Source organism: Ipomoea nil, unplaced genomic scaffold (assembly GCF_001879475.1).
Source record: "Ipomoea nil cultivar Tokyo-kokei standard unplaced genomic scaffold, Asagao_1.1 scaffold1977, whole genome shotgun sequence".
In the NCBI taxonomy this organism is placed as follows: Eukaryota; Viridiplantae; Streptophyta; class Magnoliopsida; order Solanales; family Convolvulaceae; genus Ipomoea; species Ipomoea nil.
In genome coordinates this window covers 1-25,448 of record NW_017618405.1, presented here as the reverse complement: position 1 = coordinate 25,448, position 25,448 = coordinate 1, and the positions used below count along the sequence as shown (strand labels likewise).

The 25,448-nt window shown below is 36.2% G+C and overlaps 1 protein-coding gene, 1 long non-coding RNA gene and 1 pseudogene across 2 annotated transcripts; 1 reads left to right on the top strand and 2 right to left on the bottom strand.

The window, feature by feature from the left end:
* Positions 1-3,740: 3,740 nt before the first annotated feature.
* Positions 3,741-5,375, bottom strand: LOC109147149. Its single transcript, XR_002048558.1, has 2 exons — positions 4,825-5,375; positions 3,741-4,229 (listed from the first exon to the last, which is right to left on the bottom strand). It is a non-coding gene; the product is annotated as an uncharacterized LOC109147149 (long non-coding RNA).
* An 11,982-nt stretch (positions 5,376-17,357) lies between these two features.
* Positions 17,358-20,230, bottom strand: LOC109147102. The gene is made up of 7 exons (XM_019294751.1): positions 19,969-20,230; positions 19,506-19,868; positions 19,020-19,394; positions 18,808-18,902; positions 18,578-18,702; positions 17,525-18,440; positions 17,358-17,378 (listed from the first exon to the last, which is right to left on the bottom strand). Exons 1-7 carry the CDS (start codon positions 20,228-20,230, stop codon positions 17,358-17,360), a joined length of 2,157 nt encoding a protein of 718 aa, XP_019150296.1.
* Positions 20,231-22,437: 2,207 nt separating this feature from the next.
* Positions 22,438-24,422, top strand: LOC109147099 (annotated as a pseudogene).
* Positions 24,423-25,448: the final 1,026 nt, after the last annotated feature.

The following is a 25,448-nucleotide window of genomic DNA, read 5'->3' as shown; positions in this document are numbered from 1 at the left end:
GGAGATAAGGGAACAACTCATAAGGCATAGAGTACAACTCTTTGACTTGGATTGACTAGTCAATTTCTAGTCCTCCGACTATTGAATTGTCAGGACTCAGGACTTTAGGAATAAATTACCAAATAAACTAGGATTAATTATCTAATTAATCCTTAAATAGATTTTGGATTTACGGGGTGTCACATGCACCCTATTTATACTCCACTATTCTCATTGTTTCTCCTGATCCCATCCTTGCCTCTCTAAGCTTTGGTAGAAGAAGAAAACTTACAGTAAGCATTCCAACCACATTCTCATCCATCCATTCCTTCATCTTTCCTATAGGTTTCCATCTTCCTTGCTTCCAATCTCTGAGTTACTCCTTAAGTTTGGTTTGTGTGGTTTGTTTGGGGAGTTTAGGTGTTGAAGGAAGTGTTGTCTAAGTGGAGAAGAAGGAGTAGAACCACACAGGATGAGGAACAAACAAAGGTATAACCCCATGGACTCCCTTTAAGTTTATCAGACTATGTGAAGTCTAAATAGTAGATGAAATGTTAGAAATGCTAGTTTATTGTTGTGTTTGAGCTATTAAGTGATCTATTGTTGATCTATGATGTGTTGTTGAGGATTTGAGAGTGTTAGATTGCTTGAAATTGCTTTATAGGTGAAGAAGAAACCATCTGGTGCACACTGTCTGTGCACCAGACAAGTTCACGGGACTAACCAACGGCCGTAGGCAGGGGCCATTGGCAAGCCCCGTGGAGAGGCGGCCTTAGGGCACGGCCCATGGCTAGGGCCGTGATCCTGAGCTGTTGCGTGGCGGAGCCAAGTGGCGGGCCTCCTCAAGCCCCGCCGCAAGCTCCGGCAGGCCAAACCAGTGTAGTGGCCGGACCCTTTGTGGCTCAGCTACGTGTCGTTCGGACCGGGACTCGCGGGCCCATGAGGCTCGGACACCCGGGATCGTCACGATGCACTAGTAGAATTTGACTTCGTTGATTTTGGAGTTGAAATGAGTATTTTGCAGTAGGAATTGTGAAGTTGTATGCTATAGAGTAATTTGTGTATATTTACAGAGAATGAACTTGTGAAGTATCTTAGACTTAGCTAATTGAATGAAAAACATGATCAATATTTGGTAAGTTTTTCTAGATAAGCATGCCTAAATGCCTATTATGACTTGTTGAGATTTCCTGCCAAGGTTTAGAAATGTTGAAGTGTTCAGAGCATGATTTTGCTTGATTCCTAGCTTACAGTGAATGAGTTCATGTTGAGTATTTTGAATTCAAGTGCATGTCCAATACTTGCTAAGTGTTTGTCAAGGTGAATTGCTAAGTAATGAGTTTTAAGCATGATTATACACTTGTTTGAGAATTCACAATGGAAGGGGAATTGGAGCATTTCTTACCGTAAAGTTCATATTTGAGCATATCATGATTTAAAGTGCATAAGTGGCTTAATGTAAGCCTAAGAGTCCTTTCAAAAACTTATATCTATTTTGGGAAATCATTATCTAGTTGCATTGAGAAGTTGCATGACATTTGATTTCTAATTTGTAAGAAAAGAGAAGTTGATGAGAAACCATGTGCATAAGTTTTTGCATAAGTTAAGTTGTTGCATGAGATTGAATTGCATGAGTTATATTTATATGTATCTAGTGTGAGTAATCCGAGGTTTTGGAGGTCGTTAGGACTATGTTCTTTCGGAAGAAAAGAGAAAGTAAAGAAAGAAATGGACATTGTGATCCGATATGAAGTAACGAGGTCGATATTCCCGAGTTACTAGGTTGGAGACTTCCCGCCGGGCTTGGAATCCTGGTTAGGGGGTGTGCACACTAAAAGTACGATACCTGATTCCACAGAGAAAACAAGCAAGAAAGAAAGATTAAGAACCAAAAGAGTGGTTATGTGGGCGAGTTGAGTATTAAGCCGGCTAGACTGCCGAGTCTGTATAGGTCTTTTCACGAGTCATGAAGGTCCTACCTCCCCCACGAGTTAGACATTCCGTTGATATGGATGTGGCGGATGCACGAGATTGCACCGTACGCTAGGGCTTCGCTGTGGCGGAGTACCTGCCTCACACAAGAAGAGAAAAGTGAGTCAAGGTGACTCAAAGAAAGAAAGAAAGAAAGCGAGTCAAGAGATTCAAGAGATTCAAGAGAAAGAAGAGAAAAGCGAGTCAATGTGACACAAAGAAAGAAAGAAAGAAACAAAGAAAGAAAGAAAGAAAGAAAGAAAGAAAGAAAGCGAGTCAAGAGACTCAAGAGAAAGGAAAGAGAAGCGAGTCTACGTGACTCAGCAGAAACCTCTACAGAAAAAGTATTTCTTTTTAAGAGTGAGAGTGTATATGTATATCTATCTATACCTACACTAAAGCATCATGTTCATCTTATTGCCTGGTTAAATGATTTGCACGTGTTACATGAAAGTAGGATAAAAAGCATGACATTATATTGTCTTACATTCGTATTTGATAGCATGAGATTACTTATTGAATTATATGATAGCATGAGATTGCTTATTGAGTTATATGATAGCATGAAATTGCTTATTGAGTTATATGATAGCATGAAATTGCTTATTGAGTTATATGATAGCATGAGATTATTTATTGAGTTATATGATAACATGAGATTGCTTGTTGAGTTATTTGATAGCATGAGATTACTTATTGAGTTATATGATAACATGAGATTGCTTGTTGAGTTATTTGATATCATGAGATTGCTTATTGAGTTATATGATAGCATGAGATTGCTTGTTGAGTTATTTGATAGCATGAGATTGCTTATTGAGTTGTATGATAGTACGAGATTGCTTATTGTTAACATAAATGTTAGCATGAGATTGCTTGTTAAAGCTTAAGTATATTGTTAACTATCAATTTGAGTATGATTACTGTATATCGCCATGATAAGATAAGTATGTGAAAGCATGAGATTGTTGATGAGCTAAATGTTTGAGAAAGTATGCCTATATGATAATTAGGTTGTAAGCATATATAAACCATGTTGAGCATGTTGCTTAAGTGATTGAGAATACTTGATCTAACTGAGTGAAACAAATGTTTTCCAAAAGTATATATTGTAGTATTTTACAGGGTTGAGTGGCGTTATACTTAGCTTCGTGCTAATGGGTTGTTTTCTACTTGTTGTTTGTTAACCCTTTTCAGGTAGGCCCAGTGTTTGAGCATGCACGAGCTAGTTTAGGGCGTAGTTTTTGAGTTGTTAGATTCTAGTGTAGAATCTTTTGAACTTGGATGTTGAGATACTACTAAACCTTTTGTTGGTGTTGAACACCGGGGCTTTGTTCCCCAAGTTTGGTTGTAGTTTATTTTTGAGCTAGACTCTAGTCACTACAAACAAACGCGAAAATAGCGACGGACCGATACCGTCGCTAAATAGGAGAAATCAGTCGCTAAAGTGATTAGCGATGGATTAGCGACGGAATCTGTCCGTCGCTAAAAAGCGTGTCGCTAGATCTTAGCGACACAAGTTAATTCCGTCGCTAAAGTTAACGACGGAAATTTCCGTCGCTAAACGAAAACAATCCGTCGTTATTTTCCTCTACGCGACGATTTAATGACGAAATTTGCAAGGGAATAGCGACGGAATTTTCCGTCGCTAATTTGTTTGTTATTTATACATGAATGCCATTTAGCTACGGAATTTTCTGTCACTAAATTTTTAATTTTTTTTTTTAAATATGCCCACTAATTATTATCCCATACATGTATTAAACCTATAATATAGTACTTTAAAAATATAATTGCAAATATATTATATTAAAAAATTCAAACTCAATTAACAACAAAAGTATAACATTGTACATTGTTACATCGCTAGAAACGCTATCAAATTTATTAATACACACATCAATTTGGTATTCGCAAAATTTTCTTGTAGAGTAGTTACATTGCAAAATCGTTTTCAAGTAAACAAGCAAAAGCTATTCAACCTAGGAAAACACTCTTTTAATAAGTCTTTGTAATGAGCCACCCATTCTTGCACCAACTGCTTCTGCCAAATATGTTGCTTGCAGTAGTTGAAAATTCTTTCTTAAATCAAACGTTCAGAATGGGGAATCTTGTCAAAATCGCTTTAGGAGCACATGCAGAAAGATTCAAAGAAAAGGAAATTAAACCAAAATTGATCACAAAATAAAATACCACTATTTTTACCTCCTGTGTAATCTTCCTCGGGTCAAAAGCATCATTTATTCGATCATTCAAGAACACCCATTTATCATGAAAATCTGTAATAAGAAGAATGAGTACAAAGTTAAAATTTTAAAAAACCAATTTAATACAAGGTGACACCAGCAACCAAGATATGTCCATTTGCATACAGTAGTGCACAGGCTCCTAGTATCATATCCTGTTGCTCAATGAAATTGATGAATGGTAACATTTTCACCTGTATGATAGCCAATCACTCAAATCCATCCACCAAAATGCCATAGACCAAGATTCTTGCAAGTTTTCCTTAACCCACAAAAGCTTAATTACACACATAAAAAAAAAAAAAAAAAAAAAAAAAGAAAGCAGCTACATGTTATTCAACAAAGATATTTTGTTCAAGCAAGTGAAAGTAATTTCACTCAGTTATCTAGCAATAGAAAACAAAGTGTATAAGATGGCAAGGAGAAGGAATCGTATCCATAATTAAGGTAAACTAGTCAGTTTCTCATATTCATCTAAACTAGAGAAGAAAAAAAAGGAAAATGAAACCACAAAGAGTATTATCATCACAGCCTCCAGGCTTTATTTTATTTATTTATTTATTATTTATTTTGAGGGAAAATGAAGGATGAGTTGCTCACTAGCTCAGTAAGAGTTTGCAACAATTACCATCAGTAGTAACAGCAATAGAAGCACTTGCAGTAAGGAAGAAATCATTGGCTTAGCAAAGCAGGCAAACCAACTCTCTACTCTGAAATCTCATTTAGTTTCCTCTAAGGTGAACCCTTTGCAATTCCATTTTCTTTCTGCCCCCATTTCCTACCCATCTAAACACAGCATAAGAATACATAGAAATTGCCAGTTCCCACAGTTTAAAAAAAAAAAAAAAGTGTTGTTGCATCTGCACAAATGTTGTAGTCACAAGCCTACTAGAGAAGAGCAACCGCCCTTTCAAAACAATCTTATCTCATTCTTTGAGCAAAAAATTTAAAGAAAACCTCAAGTGTTTGTTTATGTTTCTCATTCAATGGAGAAAGAAGTTGGACAGGGAATTCTTACCAGATGGTTGGGTTGTTCTTTTGAGACATTTCAACAAACACTCATTGTGCACCACAAACTCATGTTAAGTAAGTAGTTTGCTATCGACATTCTCTAACAATATTAACACTTAAAATTTCTCAAAATTATGGCAATTCCTATACAACAACAAGAAGAGTACATCCATACTTACAATCCTAATAACGTAAATATGAAAAAATAAAAAAATAAAAAAATATGTACCTGAAGGAAATGCAAAGCCGAAGCTGGAGATGCCGCGCCGCTGGAGGGAGGTCGTCGCTGGTCTTCTCACGCTGATACGCTGGTCTGCGTCACCGCTGGAGGTCGCTACTGGTCTGCTCACGCAGCTACGATGTCTCCCATGCAAATTCTTCGTAGACGTCTCCCTTCGTCGTCACGTCGCTGCTCAACCTCGTTATCATCGGAGCTGCTCTCTGCGATGGTTGACATCGCAGCTACAGGTCACTACCAGTTTGCTCACGCCTTGCCAACGTCGACGCTACACCTTCATCGTAACTGCCATTGCTCGAACTCTCAAGAGATGGAGAGGGCAAGGATATGGTTAGGGCAAATAAAATGTTGAGGGTTGCTGAAATAGCGTTATTTTATTTTTTTTTTCATATTAAGATTAAAGTTAGAGACGGATCATCAGTCGCTAATATATTAAAAAAATTATGGCCTAATATAAAATAACGACGGAATCGTGATTCCGTCGCTAGATTTAGCGACGGATTCAATAATCTGTCGCTAAACAATACCAAATAAAATTATTATAAATTTTGGAATCGGTTCGTGAAAAATCCATCGCTATATTTTTGCGCTAAATTTTGCTACTAAAAGTAACTACGTAGTTAATGACGGAAAATTTCCGTCGCAATATCCATCGCAAATTCATCGCTAATCCGTTGCTAAATGCCTATTTAAAACAAAATTTAAAATCCGTAGCTATTTGGTCGCTATTTTGTCGCTACTTTAGCAACGGAAAAAATCCGTCGCTAAATCCGTCACTATATAGACATTTTTTTGTAGTGAGTTACATTCCTTTTGTAGCCTGTGCAGTCACCGTGGGTGGTGACTGTGGCGGTGACACCTCTTAAAGTTGTTTAGTAAGTTTAATACGCTTGTTTAGTATCCCTTTCTATGCTAAGTTTTGTTAGTAAGGTTTAAGAAAAGTGGGGTGTTACACTTCCCATCACAAGTATATCATCAACATAGACCAAAAAATACACATATGCAGAGTCCTGTGAGTTTTAGAATAGAGACATATCCGTTTTTTATGCTTGAAACCAATAGGTAGTAAAAACGTATGTAAACTATTAAACCAAGCTCGATGAGCATGTCTTAAGACATACAAAGAACGCTTAAGCAAGAAAACATGATTGGGATATTAAGCATCAATATAACCAGGTGGCTGCTTCATATAAACCGTTTCATACAGATTTCCATTTAAGAAAGCATTATGAACATCAAGTTTCCTGATAACCTAACCAGAAGATAAAACCAAGGAAAGAAGCAACCTGACAGTAGTGAGTTTTACCACATGGCTAAACGTATCAAAGAAATCATGTCTAGGCACCTGGTTGAATCCTTTTGCTACTAATCTTGCCTTGTGTCTCTCAATAGAACCATATGCCTTTCGTTTAGTGCGGAATACCCACTTACATCCGATAACATTCATATCTGCCCAGAGGGTACAAGACACCACGTTTGATTATGTAGAAGAGCATTGAATTCCTGGTCCATAGCCTCATGCCACTCTGGATATTTTATTTCCTGAGTGTAACAAGTAGGATCTGGGGGGACAAACCTGAGCACTCAAAGCTGTGGGTGGTGTACTAGTGCCTGAGATCGACTACGAGTGACCATAGTGTGTGTGCGAGTGGTAGATTTTACTGTCTTTCCTCGCAGACGCCCCTTGGGTCGAGTGGAGACAGTAGCTAATGTGTCAATTTGCTGCACAGTAGTACTCGCAGGCTGATCTGACGGGAGTACGCCCGCGGGAAGGTCCCGCGCGGTACCCGCAGGCTGACCTGGCGGGAGTGTGCCTCTAGCGGGAAGGTCCCGCGCAGTACCCGTAGGCTGGTCTGGCAGGAGCTTCCCTGCTGCTAGTTCTTCTTGCGGAGGCACCGACAGAGTATGCTGTAGTATCGATTCCGCCCATAGAGTGCTCTAAGGAGCCTCTGGTGTCTGCAAAACATTCTTAGTGGCAAAGGAAAAAATAGCCTCATCAAACCGCACATGTCTGCACACATAAATCTTATTAGTCTGTAAGTCAATGCACCTATAACCTATGAATGACTTAGGATAACCTAGAAAGACACACGCAGAAGACCTGTAGGACATTTTATGACGATTGTATGGCCATAAGTAGGGATAAAATAAACACTCGAAGACACGAAGAAAAGAGTAGGATGTAGGGGATTTATGCAGGAGTAAGTGAGGACTGGAGTTATTTAACACAGTAGATGGCATCTTGTTAATTAAATACACAGCAGTCTCAAAAGAAAAATCCCAGAATTTATATGGAGCAGAGGCACGAGCCATGAGGGTTAGACTTGTTTCAACTATGTGTCAATGTTTTGTTTCGACACGATCATTTTGTTCATGAGTGTAGGCACAAGACTGCCTATGAGTGATTCCTAACTGGACAAAGGAATGGTGCAATTTTTTGTATTCAGCTCCTAGGTCAGATTGAATGGATTTAATTTTTCTATTGAAGGAATGCTCAACCATAGTACAAAATTTTTCAAAGATGGTATAAAGTTCAGATTTTTATTTCATGGGATAGTACCAAGTGTAACGGGAGTGATCATCCACGAAAATAACAAAATAACGATAGCCATCAGTGGACAATAAAGGAGCTGGACCCCAAATATCTGTGTATATTAAATCAAGAATATTTGAACTAGATGACTCAACACGTGACAGTGGGAATTAGGCAAATTTCTCTAACTGAACGCATTACATAGACCCGAATTACAGCGAAAAGAATTACTAGACCTACTAACCGAACAAGACTGAAGAATACGATGTAAGACTCGATGATGTAGACGTCCTAAGCGATCATGCCACACTGACTCGAATGCGCAAGCGGAAAGAAAAGCTGAAGGACACGAACTAGTGATAGGAAGCTTGTATAGACCCCTAGAGCTATTGCCCCGTAGTAGAATTTCCTTGGAATTGATATCCTTCACAAAAAAAAAAAAAAAAAAAAAAAAAAGAATGGTGAAACTCAAAGAACACTTTATTATCTGAAGCAAAATTTTGAACAGATAATAAAGATGTAGACAAACTGGGAACATGAAAGATATTTGACAATTGAAAAGACCTAGATGGGGTATTAAAGGAAGCATGACCAACATGACTAATAAATAAACCCTTACCGTCACTGACACGCAAGGTGTCATTACTAACATATTCCTTCGAGTTAGATAAGGCAGCAATATCTGGGGTCACATGGTTAGTTGCACTAGTGTCCGGGATCCACAGTTGAGTACTACCAATGTCCAGGCCATTATTCTGATAGTTAAATTGTCTTGAGCGGGAGGATCATAGCAATTATAACATTCAACCGCCTGATCATGACCAGTGCGCCTGCAAATCTAGCACGTAACCTGATTCCCTCTACCGCCGTTGCCGCAACCACGACCCCCACGGCCACGACCGCCTTGTTTCCGACCACCGCCACCACGCTGGTTGCCACCTCAATTCTAGTTCCCTCGACCAGACCTGCCGCCGCCACGCTGAGTCATAACGGCTGCCGGTGAACCACCACCGCCGCCCGACATAAACTCCTCCACGCCAAGAAGATCGGCGAGTTCCTAGAGTGTTATGGGTTGGCCGCGAACATTAAGGGAAAACGTGAGACCCCAGAATTCAGATCGTAATAACCCTCTAAGGACGTAGAGATTCTGTTCCTCGAGAGAGATTGATCAACTGATGAGGGCAAGCTCTTCAACCAAAACTCTTGCTTTGTCGATGTAGTCAATGACGGATGCATCGCCCTGATGCAACGACTGCAGCTGGTTGAGAAGATTCATGGCGCGTGATCGAGTCAACGAAGCAAGAGAGGCCGCCCATACCGTTCGGCTAGTACGATGCCCGATGGTCAATGGCATCGCCTCGTCGGACAACGAGGACATTAGCATGGACAAGAATGCTTGGTCCTACCGCACCCAAGCCAGATGAGCAGGATTTGGTTGCGCCTGTGTATCCTCTTCGCCGGAAAGAAAAGCCGACGGACATGGGTTTGTGCCATCAACAAACCCCAACAAATCATGACCATCAAGTAAGGGAACAACCTGGGCTTCCCAAAATAGAAAGTTCTTGTAGGTCAATTTGATATTGATAAAGTGGTGTGCGGTGGACAAAGAAGTCACGGTCGATGTGACCGAAGAGATCCCAATATTAGAGACGGTACGTTCCGAAGAGTCAACAGATCCGTAAGCCATTAGGAAAGAAACCCTAGCTTAAACTGATACCAGATGAGAACTGATAGAATTGTATTGAATGAATGTAATTACAACCGTACAGATTGGGGGAATATATATACGAGAGAATAATACGAAGACAAGGATAGAGAGTCATAATGTGACTCAAATACAAAGAGTCCTATTACTAGTCCTAATAATTTCTACCCCTATATTACGCATACCTTAGCGGCTTGGCATAAAGGTAAACCCAAAAGAGAAAGGGTAAAATCTCAAAATATCTATATGACCAATTAAGTTTTTGTGGAATGTCAAAACCTCAAAACAATTCCTAAAAGATCCCTCTCCTAACCCTTAGCTTTTGGCTCACACTTTGAACTAGGGGTGGTAAATTCGGTTCGATTTTTCCGAATCAAATCGAGCTGAACCGCACTAGTAATATACTGAAAAATCGAACGGTAATGAATTCTTGTATACTGAACGGTTCAGTTAAAAACCGATTTGATCCGAACTGAACCGAACCGAATACTGTTTGTTTGTTTTAATAATAATAATAATAATAATAATAATAATAATAATAATAATAATAATAATAATAATAATAATAATAATAATAATAATAATAATAAAAGTAAATCCATGTCTCTTGATGCATGCTCCGTCGTTCAGTTCCTATTCTCATTGGTATCTCAAATTTGTTATTGTGAAAAGAGTCAAATAAGCCCTCGAACTTTAGCTAAAAAGTCAATTAGCCCCTTTAACTTTTTAAAGGTGCAATTACACCCATGAACAATTCATTTTGATGCAATGAAGCCCAAATACTGGTAACTGACTTGCTATCACAAGCCAATGGAGATCCGACCACCTTCCAGCGTTAATTTCAAGCAAAAATGTGACCGACGACCATAGTGGTCGCCTTCTCGCCAGAGAAGGTGACCCAGTGGTTTCCTTCTCTGTGAGCGGCGACCGGCCCATTTGCCGGTCGCCGGTCACTTTTTTGCGTGAAAAATATCGCCGGAAAGTGGTCGGATCTTCAATGACCTATGGTAGCAGGTCATTTACCAATCGTTACACCCTGCACCACGGTGCATAGTGCACTGTGCGCCCCGCGCCTCCCAAAACGACGTCGTTTTGGGAGGCGCGATAGTAAGTTGACATGATTATGTATATTTGTTTATACAATTAAATATATTTTTTATTATGTACTTTTTTTATACAATTATGTAAATTTTTTTTATACAATTATGTACATCCGAATTAGGAAATTTTTGTGTATTATGTTAAGAGTTGATGTGTATTATGTTAAAAGTTTATGTTTATTATGTATTATGTTAGATTATGTGTATTATGTTTTAAAAAAGAGTATGTGTATTTTGTTATATAATTATGTACATTCATGTATACAATTATGTGTATTCTAGTATAACATTATGTACATTTTTGAACATGAATTTTTTTTTTAAAGGAAAATTAACTGCCAAACACTAGGTAGCGAAATTTCAAAAAAAAAAAAAAAAAAATTGAAACGACGTCGTTTTGCATATGGGCGCACATGTAACGCGCGCCGTGGTGCCGGATATAAATTGCCGGTCATTTACCTGTATTTGGGCTTCATTGCATCAAAATGCATTGTTCATGAGTGTAATTGCACCTTGAAAAAGTTGAAGGGGTTAATTGACTTTTTAGCTAAAGTTCGAGGGCCTATTTGGCCCTTTTTCATTTTTTATTTGATTTTTTTATGGCATGTTCTCTACTGGCAAATTATATTATGCATCGCGGTGCATAATCGATTATGCACCGCGCGTCTTTTTTTAAAATGAAAATTAACAGTGTTTATTTTCGCCGTTTCGCACCTTTTTGCAAAAAGTAACTCTGTTATTCAGTGTCATTTTGTATACACTGCAGTTTTAGTTGAACACAACTACAGTTTCATTTCGATATAACTATAGTTTCATTCGATATTTATAGACTCAAATATGTGAAAATGTTATTTAATTTTATTTTATATACACTATAGTTTTATTAAAACACAACTACATGATTATTTTGATATAATTACAGCTTCATTGTACAATATACACTCAAATATGTGAAATGTTATTCAGTTTCAGTTTATATACACTGCAGTTTCATTTCACTATAACTACAGTATCATTTTGATATAACTGCAGTGTCGGTTTGGATATACTGTAGTGTCAGTTGGTGTTTAATATACCAAACAAACGGACTCCGTTAACTCTAACGGCGGATCGTTTCTTTACTTAAAGAAACGGCGCCGTATATGGGCTGCGGTGCATAATCGATTATGCACCATGGTCTATAATATAACAACTGTTCTCTACTTTACACTTTTGTTGTTTGCCGCAATTGTTTTTTTTTTTATCTCATAACTAGTTTTTTACGCGCATTGCGCGATTGGGATAATGCCCAATGTTTTTTTTTTTTTTTTTAAATAAGTACTTTAATGTATATCAAGGCAAGATTATATTGGAATTGTTCATGCATAGATAATTTAATGTTAAATTTGCGTATTTAAATAGGCAACTCTAAGTTTATAAATACAAGATAATATAGTCAAGATTGATTATAATTGTCAATAAAATAATTGTATAGGTATGGTTGAAACCAAATACGGAACATAAGGGGAAGCAAATAAAAACTAGGGCATAAAATATTAAATATATACTAATATTGAAGAGCTAACTGCTGATTGCCAAACAAGGACATTGCGAGAGAGTTTCCCACTTCAATTTATTGTGTGATTTGAATACTCGTTTTTTAAATAAATCCACCAAGTAATTAATATGATTAGGTTAATTATATTTTTTATTTTTTTATTTTTTAAAACTATTATTATTATTATTATTATTATTATTATTTTATATATATATATATATATATATATATATATATATATATATATATATATATATATATATATATATATATATATATATATATATATATATATACTAGTTTTTTACACGCATTGCGCGATTGGGATAATGCCCAATTTTTTTTTTTTTAAATAAGTACTTTAAAGTATATTAAGGCAAGATTATATTGAAATTGTTCATGCATAGATAATTGAAGGTTGAATTGCGTATTTAAATAGGTAATTCTTCTCGCAAAGGTTGAGTCCCCAACCCCAAGGGCCCCCCACACTCCGACCCGACAGAGCATTGTGGGAAGTTGTAAATCACGGTGACTCAATGGTTCAGCAGACAGGACCAAATGCCGGTGCGAACAAGGAATCTACCCACTTTTGACATAATTCCCGCACTGCCGCCGCGAGGTTCAAACCTTGGTCTCTTTTCCCAAATACTGCCCACTAAACCATTGAGCTAAGCCCATGCGGGTTAAATAGGTAATTCTAAGTTTACAAATGCAAGATAATATAGTCAAGATTGATTATAATTGTCAACAAAATAATTGTATAGGTATGGTTGAAACCAAATACGGGACATAAGGGAGAACAAATAAAAATTAGGGCATAAAATATTAAATATATACTAATATTGTTTGAGGAGATTTCGACATTAGGATTTGTGGTTAAGTTCTATTAAGACTTTAATATTAGAATTAGATTAATGGTGTAATTATAATTCTATATTAGACGTTAATATTAGAATTAGACTAACGGTGAATTAACGGTATTTAACGGAAAAGTTAAATGGATAATCATATAATTAAGGATAAATTAGAAAAACATTAAAAAAAAATTAAAACCTGAACAATTTGAACCATTCATTTGATTTAATAATTTGACCGTACCCAATGTTAATAATTAAATAAATTCGTTGGTCAAATCCGCTAATATAATCCGCTAACTACTGATTGTCAAACAAGGACATTGCAAGGTAGTTCTCACTTCAATTTGTTGTGTGATTTGAATACTCTCTTTGTCACAAAATCTCTCAAGTAGTTAATATGGTTGGCTTTATTAATTATATATTTTTTTAATTTTTTCATGGTATTAATAAAATACTTGGTAAATAAATATATAGCATTATTTTGTATTATAACTTTGATATTTAATTAGAAAAATAGTGCACAAAAAAGATAATAGACAATGTAGTGAATATAATCAATTGATGAATTTGAATGTAAAAATTTTTACATTTGAGAAAAATAAAGACAATATAACTAATAATGAAAATATTTCTCTTAATTAATTTATTGATAATGAATAATTTTTTTTCACTGAATTAAGACATTGTAAGGACAATGTAGCGAATATAATCAATTAATAAATTTGAATATAAAGAATTTTTATATTGTAGAAAAATAAAGACAATATAACTAATACAATTATTTCTCTTATTTAATTTATTGATAATGAATAATTTTTTTTTTGAATAAAGGCATTGTGGACACATAATTCTAAATTAAAGAAATGCATATCTATAATTTTTTGTTGTAGCTACTAAATTATTATTTATATAATTTAATAAGAGTAAAATAAAGTACTAATTATGCCAACTTTGATTGGGATGAGGTTTGAACCTAAGACCTTTTTTTTTTTTTTTTTTTATTGAAATCAATGAGTAAGTTAACGGTGAACTAACGGCAATTCTTAAAATTTTAACGGAATTAGTAACGGTGTGTGGGTATTTTAGGAAATTTTAGTGTAAAATTTAAATCTTATCAATCTGAGCCATTCATTTGATGAAAATCTGTGACCGCCATTTTTTCTACCCATTATAGGTCTAACTCTCTTGGGCTCTTATTAGTATAGTAGATAGTAGATATATATATATATATATATATATATATATATATATATATATATATATATATATATATATATATATATATATATATATATATATATATATATATATACATAGGTCATTTTACATGTTAATCTAAATAGCTAATTTTTTCAAATATGTTTTTACCAACCGTTGGTATAATTTGCTGGTCAAATTCGCTAATACAATCCGCTAACGCTAACCACTAACAAATGATTGGCAAACAAGGACTTTGCGAGGTAGTTCTCACTTCAATTTGTTGTTTGATTTGAATACTCTCTTTGTCAACAAATCCCTGAAATAGTTAATATGATTGACTTTATTAATTATATTTTTTTTAAAAAAAATTTCATGGTATTAATAAAATACTTGGTAAATAAATATATAGCATTATTTTGTATTATAACTTTGATATTTAATTAAAAATAGTGCACAAAAAGATAATAGACAATGTAGTGAATATAATCAATTGATAAATTTGAATGTAAAGAATTTATATATTGGAGAAAATATAAAGACAATATAACTAATAAAATTATTTCTCTTAATTAATTTATTGATAATGAATAATTTTTTTTAATAAAGACATTGTAGGGACAATGTAGCCAATATAATCAATTGATGAATTTGAATGTAAAGAATTTTTATATTAGAGAAAAATAAATACAATATAACTAATGAAATTATTTCTCTTATTTAATTTATTGATAATGAATAATTTTTTTTTAATAAAGACATTGTACACACATAATTCTAAATTAAAGAAATGCATATATATTATTTTTTCTTGTAGCTACTAAATTATTATTTAATTTAATAAGAGTAAAATAGAGTATTTATTATGCTAACTTTGATTGGGATGAGGTTTGAACCTAAGACCTTTCTTATTGAAATCAATGAATAAGTTAACGGTGAACTAAAAACGCAAAAGATAATATTTAACGGAAAAGTTAACGGATAATCATATTCATTAAGGATAAATTAGAAAATCTTAAGGAAAAATTAAAATCTGATCAATCTGAGCCATTCATTTGATTAAAAAATTTGACCGCCATTTTTTCTACCCATTATAGGCCTAACTCTCTTGGGCTCTTATTAGTATAGTAGATTATATCTAACTTGAGTTATTCTTACAATATAATTCAATATTTTCCTTAGTTTCTTGTTTCTATGAAAATAATGTGCTTTAACATTATTCTAATTTTGATTTCCAGTGCACTTGTCAGAGAAGCAACACAAAAGGGATGAAAGTAATGAACTGAAATTAGAAAGGAAAAGGTTTTCTCTGTATTCATCAAGGCAATACACCGTGCTATCTATATTGGATACAAGAAAGCAGTTAGATGGTTTAGGAGGGGAAAACTAAATAAGCTAATTACAAAAGTTAGTTATGAAGTAGTTTGCTGAGCTGGTGAACCCCCATCTGTTGACACCCCCCCACAAGCTGGAGTATACATGGAGTGTAGGCCCAGCTTGGAGATGAAGTTGCAGTAGGTACTGAGGGCCAAAGGCTTGGTGAACACATCAGCTAGTTGATTAGTGGTTGTGACATGTAGCAGTCTGATGATTTGCTTCTGCAGTTTCTCCCTCACAAGATGGCAATCTATCTCAATGTGCTTTGTTCTCTCATGGAAAACTGGGTTCTCAGCTATGGCAATTGCAGACTTACTGTCACAGTATAGCATGGCTGGTGAATCAATGTATACTTGTAGGTATTGTAGGAGATAGATCAGCCATTGTATTTCACATGTTGCTGATGCAAGGGCCCTGTATTCTGCTTCAAAGGAACTTCTGGATATGGTTTGCTGCTTATTTGATTTCCAAGAAACCAAGGTGGAGTCTAGGAACATGCAAAACCCAGTAACAGATCTTCTAGTATCAGGGCATGCAGCCCAATCAGAGTCTGAAAAACCTTTGATCTGTAAAGAAGATGTTGCTGCAAAGAAAAGTCCTTGTCCAGGAGCTGCCTTAACATACCTCAATATCCTGTGAGCAGCTTGTAAATGTACATCAGTAGGGGAATCTAGGAACTGGGATAACTATTGTGTGGCAAAGCTTATGTCTGGTCTTGTAATGGTAAGGTATAACAACTTTCCCACAAGTTTCATATATTGGGTGATATCCTCCAATTTGTTGCCCATGTTTCTGCTAAGTCTTGGGGATGCCATCATGGGTGTTTTGGCTGGTTTGCAATGTATGAAACTAGATTCCTCCAGTAGCTCTATTGTATATTTTCTTTGTGTCACACAGATCCCTTTGTTGCTTCTGGCCACTTCTAGGCCCAAGAAAAACTTTAAAGAACCTAAATCCTTAATATGGAATACAGCATCCAAATGTGATTTAATCTGCTCTACTTGGCTTAAGTCTGGGCTAGCAATTACTATATCATCAACATATACAAGTAATGCCACAAAGTCATTACCTTGGCCCTTGTGAATAAGGAAGAGTTAGATACAGCTTGCTTAAAACCCATGCTTGAGAGTTCTTGGCTGAGTTTAACATTTCACTGTCTGCTAGCTTGTTTCAATCCATAAAGGGACTTAACCAACTTGCATACCTGACCAGGTCTAGAAACTGTGAAACCAGGGGGTAGAGTCATATATACTTCCTCATTTAAATCCCCATGTAGAAAAGCATTATTCACATCTAGTTGGTGAAGATTCCAACCCTTAATTGCAGCCACAACAAGCAGCACTCTAATGGTGGTTATTTTGGCTACAGGACTGAATGTGTCCAAGTAGTCTATACCAGGTGTTTGAGTGTAACCCTTGGCTACTAACCTAGCCTTGTATCTCTTAACAGTGCCATCAGCTTTAAGCTTGGTCTTGAACACCCATTTGCAGCCTATTGGTGTCTTGGATGGGGGAAGATCAGTGAGAATCCAGGTATTGTTCTCTTGTAGGGCACTAATTTCTGCTTCCATAGCTTTTCTCCAACAATCCTCTTTAATTTGATGGTCTCATTGTAAGTTCTTGGCTCTCTAGTACTCAAAGCATTAACAACAAAGACTTTGTATGCTTGTGAGAGATTATCATAAGATAGGAACTTAGATATATTGTGAGGAGATGTCCTTCTGACAGTGTTTTGACAAACATAGTCACTAAGGTAAGTAGGTTGGGACCTTACCTTGGTTGACCTTCTTGGTTCTGAGCTTGGTTCTGCATCATTTGTATCATTAGATCCATTTGAGTGGATTGGAACATCTGGTGAACCCCCAGGTAAGTCATCAGAAGGAGCCTCTATATTATGCAATGAAGTGTCTTCATCATATTTCAGGTTTGATATCCCTTCAGAAGGTAGAAGCATATCAAATGGCTGCTTATCATGTGAGTCCTGAAGAGGAAATATATTTTCATAAAATGAAACATCTCTTGATAATAAGACCTCCTTAGTCTGAATATCAAATAATTTGTAGCCTTTCACACCATTTGCAAATCCCAGAAATATACATCTCCTAGCTCTTGGAGAGAATTTGTCTCTTTTGTAGTTGGGAATGCTGGCAAATGCTAAACATCCAAACACATTAAGGTGTTGATATTGGGGAACTTTGCCAAAGAGTATTTGGTAGGGAATTTGATTGCCAAGAACTGCTGAGGGAATTTTGTTGATCAGATATACTGCATGAAGAATACAATCACCCCAAAACTGTTTAGGAAGACTAACCTGAAATCTCAAGGCTCTTGCTATGGACAAAATGTGTCCATGTTTTCTTTCTACAATACTGTTTTGCTGAGGTGTGTATACACAAGATGTTTGGTGAATGATGCCTCTTGTTTGATAGAAATTCTCCATAAGAAATTCTTTCCCATTGTCAGATCTTACACATATAATCACTTTCCCAAACTGAGTTTTGATTAGCTCATAGAAGCATTGTATAATCTGTCTTACTTCACTCTTCTTCCTCATAAGGTAAACCCAAGTGGATCTGCTATGATCATCTACCAGAGTTAGAAAATACTGATGACCATAGATAGTTGGAACATGATAGTATCCCCATACATCAGCATGAACAAGATCAAAACAGTTATTGGCAATGGATGAACTAGAATGAAAGGGCGGCTTTTTTGTTTAGCCAAATGGCAATATTCACAAGCTATTGGCTTATCATTACAAATTTTATTGTCTAGAGTGTGAAGGATCCTGATTTTGATTTCAGAAGCATGTCCTAGTCTAGCATGCCAAAAACTACATGTATTGGCAACAGGGAAATCAACAAAATTACATTGAGCAGAAACAGGGAAAACAAGATGATAGAGTCCTTTCTTCAGCTTAGCCAACCCAATCATCTTCCCAAGGTGTTGATCCTGTATAACACACTGATTAGTATGAAAAAGTGTGCTGCAATTTGATCTTCTTATAAGTTCCCCCAGAGAGATCAGATTATACTGAAATATGGGAACACACAATACATTTTCCAAGATTAGATTTGTAGATAGATGAACAGATCCAATGTGTGACACCTCTGCATAGTGTCCATTGGGTAAATCCACTTGATTTCCTTGTACTTTATTGGATGTATGAAATAGGTGATTACTACAGATAATGTGGTGTGTGGCACCACTGTCTATGATCCATATAAGCTCAAAATTGACTGTATGGATGAGAGAGTTAGCCAATTTACCTTCATATTGAGCATTAGGAATGAAATTGGCTGCCATCGCATTAGTCTGTAGTCTGATGGCTTTAGGAATAAAGTTGGCTGCCATGACATTAGCCTTTAGATTCAGATCAAGAGGAGTGTTGGTTCTGGTTCTTTCTTGCTGCAAGAATTCCAGAAACCTTCTGCAGTCTTCTTGGGTAAAAGGAGAACAGGTTTCTGAACTCCCACCCTCTTCCATAGAGCTTTGCACCGTGTTGACTGAACTCCCTTTGTTTCTTGGTTTCCAACCTGGTGGGTATCCGTGCTTCTTATAGCACTTCTCTACAGTGTGCCCCGTATATCCACAGTAGCTGCACATGAGCTTTTGTTTCTGGTTTGGGAAATTCCTTCTATTATCTGCCTTAGTAAAAAAACATTTGCTCCTATCATGTTGTCCCCACTGGGCATGCCGGACTCGATCTCTACCTACCTTTCCTGTTGTGAGAGCATGGAGCTAGAATGTCTCACCCACATCAGGCAATGGTTTCATCAACATGATTTGCCGCTTGGTAGTAGTATAGTTATCGTTCAAACCGGTGAGGAAGGCCGACATCATGTCATTCTCCAGATGTGTCTTCACCTTCTCAGATAGCTTGTCTCTGCACTCAGAGGTGGGAGAACATTCACAATTCGGGATTGGTCTCAACACGAGAAGCTCATCCCACAACAATTTCAACTGAGTGATGTATTCGTTTATGGTAGAGTTACCTTGTCTGATTTGGTAGATTTGTGATTGGATTTCTGCAATCCTAAAAACATCTTGTTGACTGAAGCGTTTATTCAAATCTTTCCATACGCCTTCAGCAGAATTGATCCAAAGGACGCTGTGAGCTATGGTGGGGGATACAAATCTTAGAATCCAAGATAGCACCATTGTGTTGCAGCGATCCCAGTAGTAGAACTTCGGATCGTTTATGCTTGGAACAGCTACAAGGCCGTTGACGGAAACTCATCTTGTTCTTGGATCTCAGAGCCATCTCCATGGCCCGTGCCCAAGAATGATAGTTGGATCTCCCTTCCAACTGCACTGTGACGAGCTGTAAAGTGGGGCTTTCGTTTGGATGAAGGTGTAGAGGGTTTGTCAAATCATTTGGATAAAAACCCCTGTCTGAGCTGCAGTAACGAATTGGATTAGGGATCTGGTTCTGACCTGATGAGGTAGCTGCCTGGGAATAGGTGGCTTGCTGAACCATGATTAAGCTTTGATGGATGAAGCCCTATTGGAGCTCTGATACCATGTTAGAGAAGCAGCACAAAAAGGGATGAAAGTAATGAACTGAAATTGGAAAGGAAAAGGTTTTCTTTGTATTCATCAAGGCAATACACTGTGCTATCTATATTGGATACAAGAAAGCAGTTAGATGGTTTAGGAGGGAAAAACTAACTAAGCTAATTACAAAAGTTAGTTATGAAGTAGTTTGCTGAGCTGGTGAACCCCCATATTGTTTTCTAATACTGGAATATATTTTCAGTGAACTGAAAAATAATATTCCAGTGCATTAGCAATGACGGATTGTATCCAAAAACTAACTATACAGTACTTGACACTTGTTCTCCAAATATTAACTATACAGATAGATGATTCTTCATCTTGTCAATAAAACATTCCAAGTGAGCTAACTAAAGAATCGTTGTGCAAAAAAAGCCAACTAATGTTTGATAATTAGTATTTAGTAGTGTGTTTGAACTTTCGATTGCTATTTTGTTATATAATGTTTAGACTTTGGATTTGGACTATGTGAATATGTATTGTATAGTAGTGTGTTTGTAAAATTAGGAAATATTAAAATTTGGGGTTCTTAAATCGAACCAAACCAATTCCGAGCCAAAACCGAAGTTTTTTCAAATCGAATTGAATCCGAACCGAACTATAATGTTAAACCGAATGGTATCATCTTTTAATACCGAACCGAAAAAAAGTCAAACCGAAGCCCGAAAGGCCCACCCCTACTTTGAACCTCCTTATAATAATAATAATAATAATAATAATAATAATAATAATAATAATAATATTATTATTATTATTATTATTATTATTATTATTATTATTATTATAATTTTATTTTGAATATTTTATTTTTATTAATAAAGTATTAAATAAAATGTTGGAAAAGATCAGAGACCAACGGCCAGAATATTTTAGTTTCTAAAGGCTTTATGTTTGAATTAGTCTTCTCAGAAACAAAAGATTCTCACCCTCTTGCAGAGCTGACCTCACCAAGAAGGACTGACCAATCCTCACACCTTAAGTCCTTAATCAACTCCCTAAAGGAGTTCAATGGGAACCATCTTTAAATCATTGTAAATCCCTTTTTCTATTAATGACATTATTAATTTATTATTATAATTATTATTAAAAAAAGATTTTGTGGTTGTTGCTTGATACGCACCCAGCCCATCCATATCAGTGATTCTTTTAAAATTTTGCGAAATGCCAAAACTCCAACCAATTCTATAGTCTTTAAATACTACATAATTTGATTATTGAATTCCCATTACAAGTGTCTAGTAAACCTTGGGTGACTTTTCTATTCCTTATTCTTAGACAAAGTTCTTTATATATATATATATATATATATATATATATATATATATATTATATATATATATATATTATATTTCATGGAAGCGGTTCAAAGTGTGGAGATGCTCTTAGGTGAAAGATGAGGTTAGATCTGAGCTATTAATCATCAAATCTAGATCAACAGCTCAAATCAATGAAAATTAAAAAAAAAAGGCTGAGTCCTCAATTAAGAAGAAAATTGTAAAAAATGACGCACATTAAAAATGAAAACAACGCATCTTAAAAGAAAACAATCCGCCTTAAGAATGAAAAAAACGCACCTTAAGAATGAAAAAACGCACTTTAAGAAGGAAAATCACGCATATAAAACTTTAAACCGACGCACCCTTAAAAAGGAAAACAATGCACCTTAAGAAGGAAAACCACGCACCTAAAGCTTTAATTAGGCCGACGCATCTTAAGTTTCAACAATTGACACACCTTAAGCACACAGCACAGAAACCACGGCACCTTAAATTTGACCTATATGCAAAAAGACCAAATTGTCACTGTGTTTTTTTAATCATATTCAATCTGGATTGTTGATTTTGATTAGATCAAGAGCTGATATTAAACAACATCTTTTACCTTAAGCCTATTACTGCGCATTTGATCTCTTATCTATATTTCATCAACATCAACCATATATGTTGCCAAGTCTTAGCCTGTAGGTCGTGTCATTTGGTATCCCAAAACCCACTCCTATGGTTGGAATAAATTTTGGAATATTCTTTACAATAATAGTCATGGCTCTCTCTATAAATTTAATTGAAATTATCATTGTATATAATAATATAAAACATTCATTATTATATGACCAAACCATATAATAAAAATATTACCTAATAATATTTCCTCAGATCAATTCAAGTACCTGCTGTTTTCCTTCTTCCATCTTATTTTCTAGTTCCAAATTAACTCAAACTGCTGCACAAGCTAAGTGTGATGGGGAGAGGAGTTGAAGACCACCCAAATCTACATGAACAACCCAAGGTGGAAGTTCCTTCAATTCTTCATCTATCCCATATTCAAAATTAATTTTCATATAAATTTTTAATTCTTTCCCAACAATCTAATCTTTGCTTTCATTTTATCATTAGGGTGAAATTGATGAAGAAAGTAGAGAATCCTTGTTACCTCCAAGACCCAAGTCACCAGCAAATCAGAACAGCAGACCCAGCAGCATGGTTGTTAAGGCAAGTTCATATCTATTGTATTGTTTTTTGATTTAATTATGATCATGATCATCATCTAAAAGTTTTGGTGTAAGTCTGTATTTGGATCACGAGGGGAACCACACAACCTTTTTGGGTGTAGGTAAACCCCGCCTTGTGTTCCTAGCCTGCGAAGGACCACAAAGAAGTAAACCAGTCTAGGTTAATTACCCACCGGCTCAAACCATAGGGGCAAAGATTCGAACTTGTGACCATGTGATTACAAGTGTGGATCTCTTGCCATTGATCTTGAGTGGGGTTACCCCGAGTAAGTGTGTATTTAGTTTGTTTTTTGTCAGACCACGAGGTGTCCTGACCAGGCCCTAACTGTAGCAGCATGGTACGGGCTTAAGGTGCCTCATACAGTTAGGTACCTTTAAGCCCGAGTAAGTGTATTTAGTTTGTTGTTTGATTGTTTGAATGAAACAGAAAGCACATACTGTGATTCCAGCTCACTTGGTGGCAGAAGCCATATCCACACTCCATGGGCTTGATCTAAGATGGTCTGGACCAATCACACCAAGTGAGATGCAGTATGTACAGCAGTATGTGTTTGCAAAGTACCCTGAATATTGCAATGGCCTTGTAGAAGATGGGGACAAGCTTGATCTCTACACTCTTTGCATAAACAATGATGAATCTTTAGACAAGGGAAAATCACCAAGAAGGGAGGCCTCTTCACCTTCTTTCACTCATAACACTAGTGCTTCAGAACTGGGAAGAATCCAATTGGAGCCTTCGAGATTACTGGATATTCTCACCAAGAAAACTTCATTCCAAGGGAACTTCATTTCAATCCAGAAATCCAAGTTCGAAACCGGGCACTGCAACACTGTGGGCTAAGTGAGGATGAATATCTGGTGGTTTTCACGCCAACAATCAAAGAGGCCATGATGATGATAGGGGAATCATACCCTTTCTTCAGAGGGAACTATTACCTTACAGTTCTTGGTGGGGAGGATTATGACTGCATTCGAGAATTCGTGGTGTTTAAGGACTCAAAGGTGATTGCAGCCCCGGAAACATGGCTGGACTTGAGGATCAAAGGGTCTCAGCTCAGTCAGTACTTCAGGAGGAAGTGTAAGCACAGCCCCAAGGGGCTCTTTGCATACCCGGCTTATGTGAACGAAACGCGATACTCTATGCATTGGATCTCAGAGGCTCATAGGAATTCTTGGCATGTTCTGCTTGATGCTTCTGAGTTGGATGTTGGCAAGGACAGGTTGTTGACACTGGCATTGCACCGCCCGATTTCGTGTTGTGTACTGTTGATAACACCCATTCTCACCCTTCAAAAATCACCTGCCTCTTAGTAAGGAAACAATCCTTTGATACTACGTCTTCTTCATCATCACCTTCAGCTTAGACCACTGTACTACAATTATTATATTCCTTAACCATTTGTTTTCTGTATTTGTAATAACTGTTGCACTTTTTTGAAAAAACAAAACAAAAGCAGGCCCTCTTCTTCGATTGTAAAACTACACCTTCTCATATGCAGTACTATTATGAACACAAATGCCCTCTACTAGTCGTCTACTTTGGTTAATTTCAAATTAAATGAATGTATTGTACCTCTGTTGTATATGAATGTTTAATAATTACTCATGTGCTTTCCATGTGTATTTCTTTTTAGTTTTACCCTTCTGGCATGAAAATTGTACCATTGGAAGTCTCACCGGCCTGTCTTAATTTCTCACTTTTTACTTTTGTTGGGACTTAGACTAATGACATGATTTACCACTTCTTAGATAAAGTGTTTACCACTAAAAACTATAGCTCATAGTGGTCCGATTTACCTCTTGTTAGATAAAGTGCTTACCACAAAAAGTTAGCAAAGGCACAACTTTTATATATATATATATATATATATATATAATATATATATAGACGGATCAGGTGAGGACCTAATCTTAGGTGAGGACGTGAGGACTAATCTTGTGTGTTTGTTGTTTTATTTGGATGGTCCAGATTTGAGTTCTTGAGATGATATGGATTGATCTTTTTTTGTTAAAGTGGGATAATAGTGTCTTTTTCTATTTTTTTTAAGTGTGAACGCATGTATAATCCTTGGCCAAATTGGTTTCCTATTTTCTTGGATCATCACCGTTGCAATTTGGAGCCGCGATTTCTTCATCATTGATTGAGTGTTTGCCTATGCAAACTAATCAGTATTTTTTTTTCTTTGCTTGTTCTTTTGAGTATAATATTGTCTATATTTGGATTGTCGTGTATATGTATAAATGCCTGGGTAGTACGATTGTGCATTCGTGTGTGCTGATTGTGCACTATAGGCTAGGGAGTTGTGCATTATAGCACATAGTTCAATGCATCGTAGAACATTGGATGTTCACTGTATGATTTTTTGGCGGAGTTTGAATGCACACAATGAAGTTATTGATGCACAACACTCAGTATAGGAATGCACAACACTCAGTATAGGAATGCACAACATTTTTATAGGAATGCACATCTTTTAATAAGACTGATTTACCCTAAATTTATATATTTTAATATTTTAAAGGGATTTGTTTTTCTTAATCCGTGTGATTTGTTTCTTTTAATCTCAATCATCATTCCTGATTTAATGGTCTAGATTAGTCCTCACGTCCTCACCTGATCCGGACCCTATGT

What these genes read in the sequence shown, in the direction of transcription:
- LOC109147102 (XM_019294751.1), bottom strand. Translation starts at nt 20,230, where the DNA reads ATGGTTCAGCAAGCCACCTATTCCCAGGCAGCTACCTCATCAGGTCAG. An exon ending in GAGTTTCCGTCAACGGCCTT is followed by an intron (nt 19,869 to 19,968) that starts GTAGCTGTTCCA and finishes CCCCCACCATAG; the next exon opens with CTCACAGCGTCCTTTGGATC. An exon ending in GCCAATACATGTAGTTTTTG is followed by an intron (nt 18,441 to 18,577) that starts GCATGCTAGACT and finishes CTTTCATTCTAG; the next exon opens with TTCATCCATTGCCAATAACT.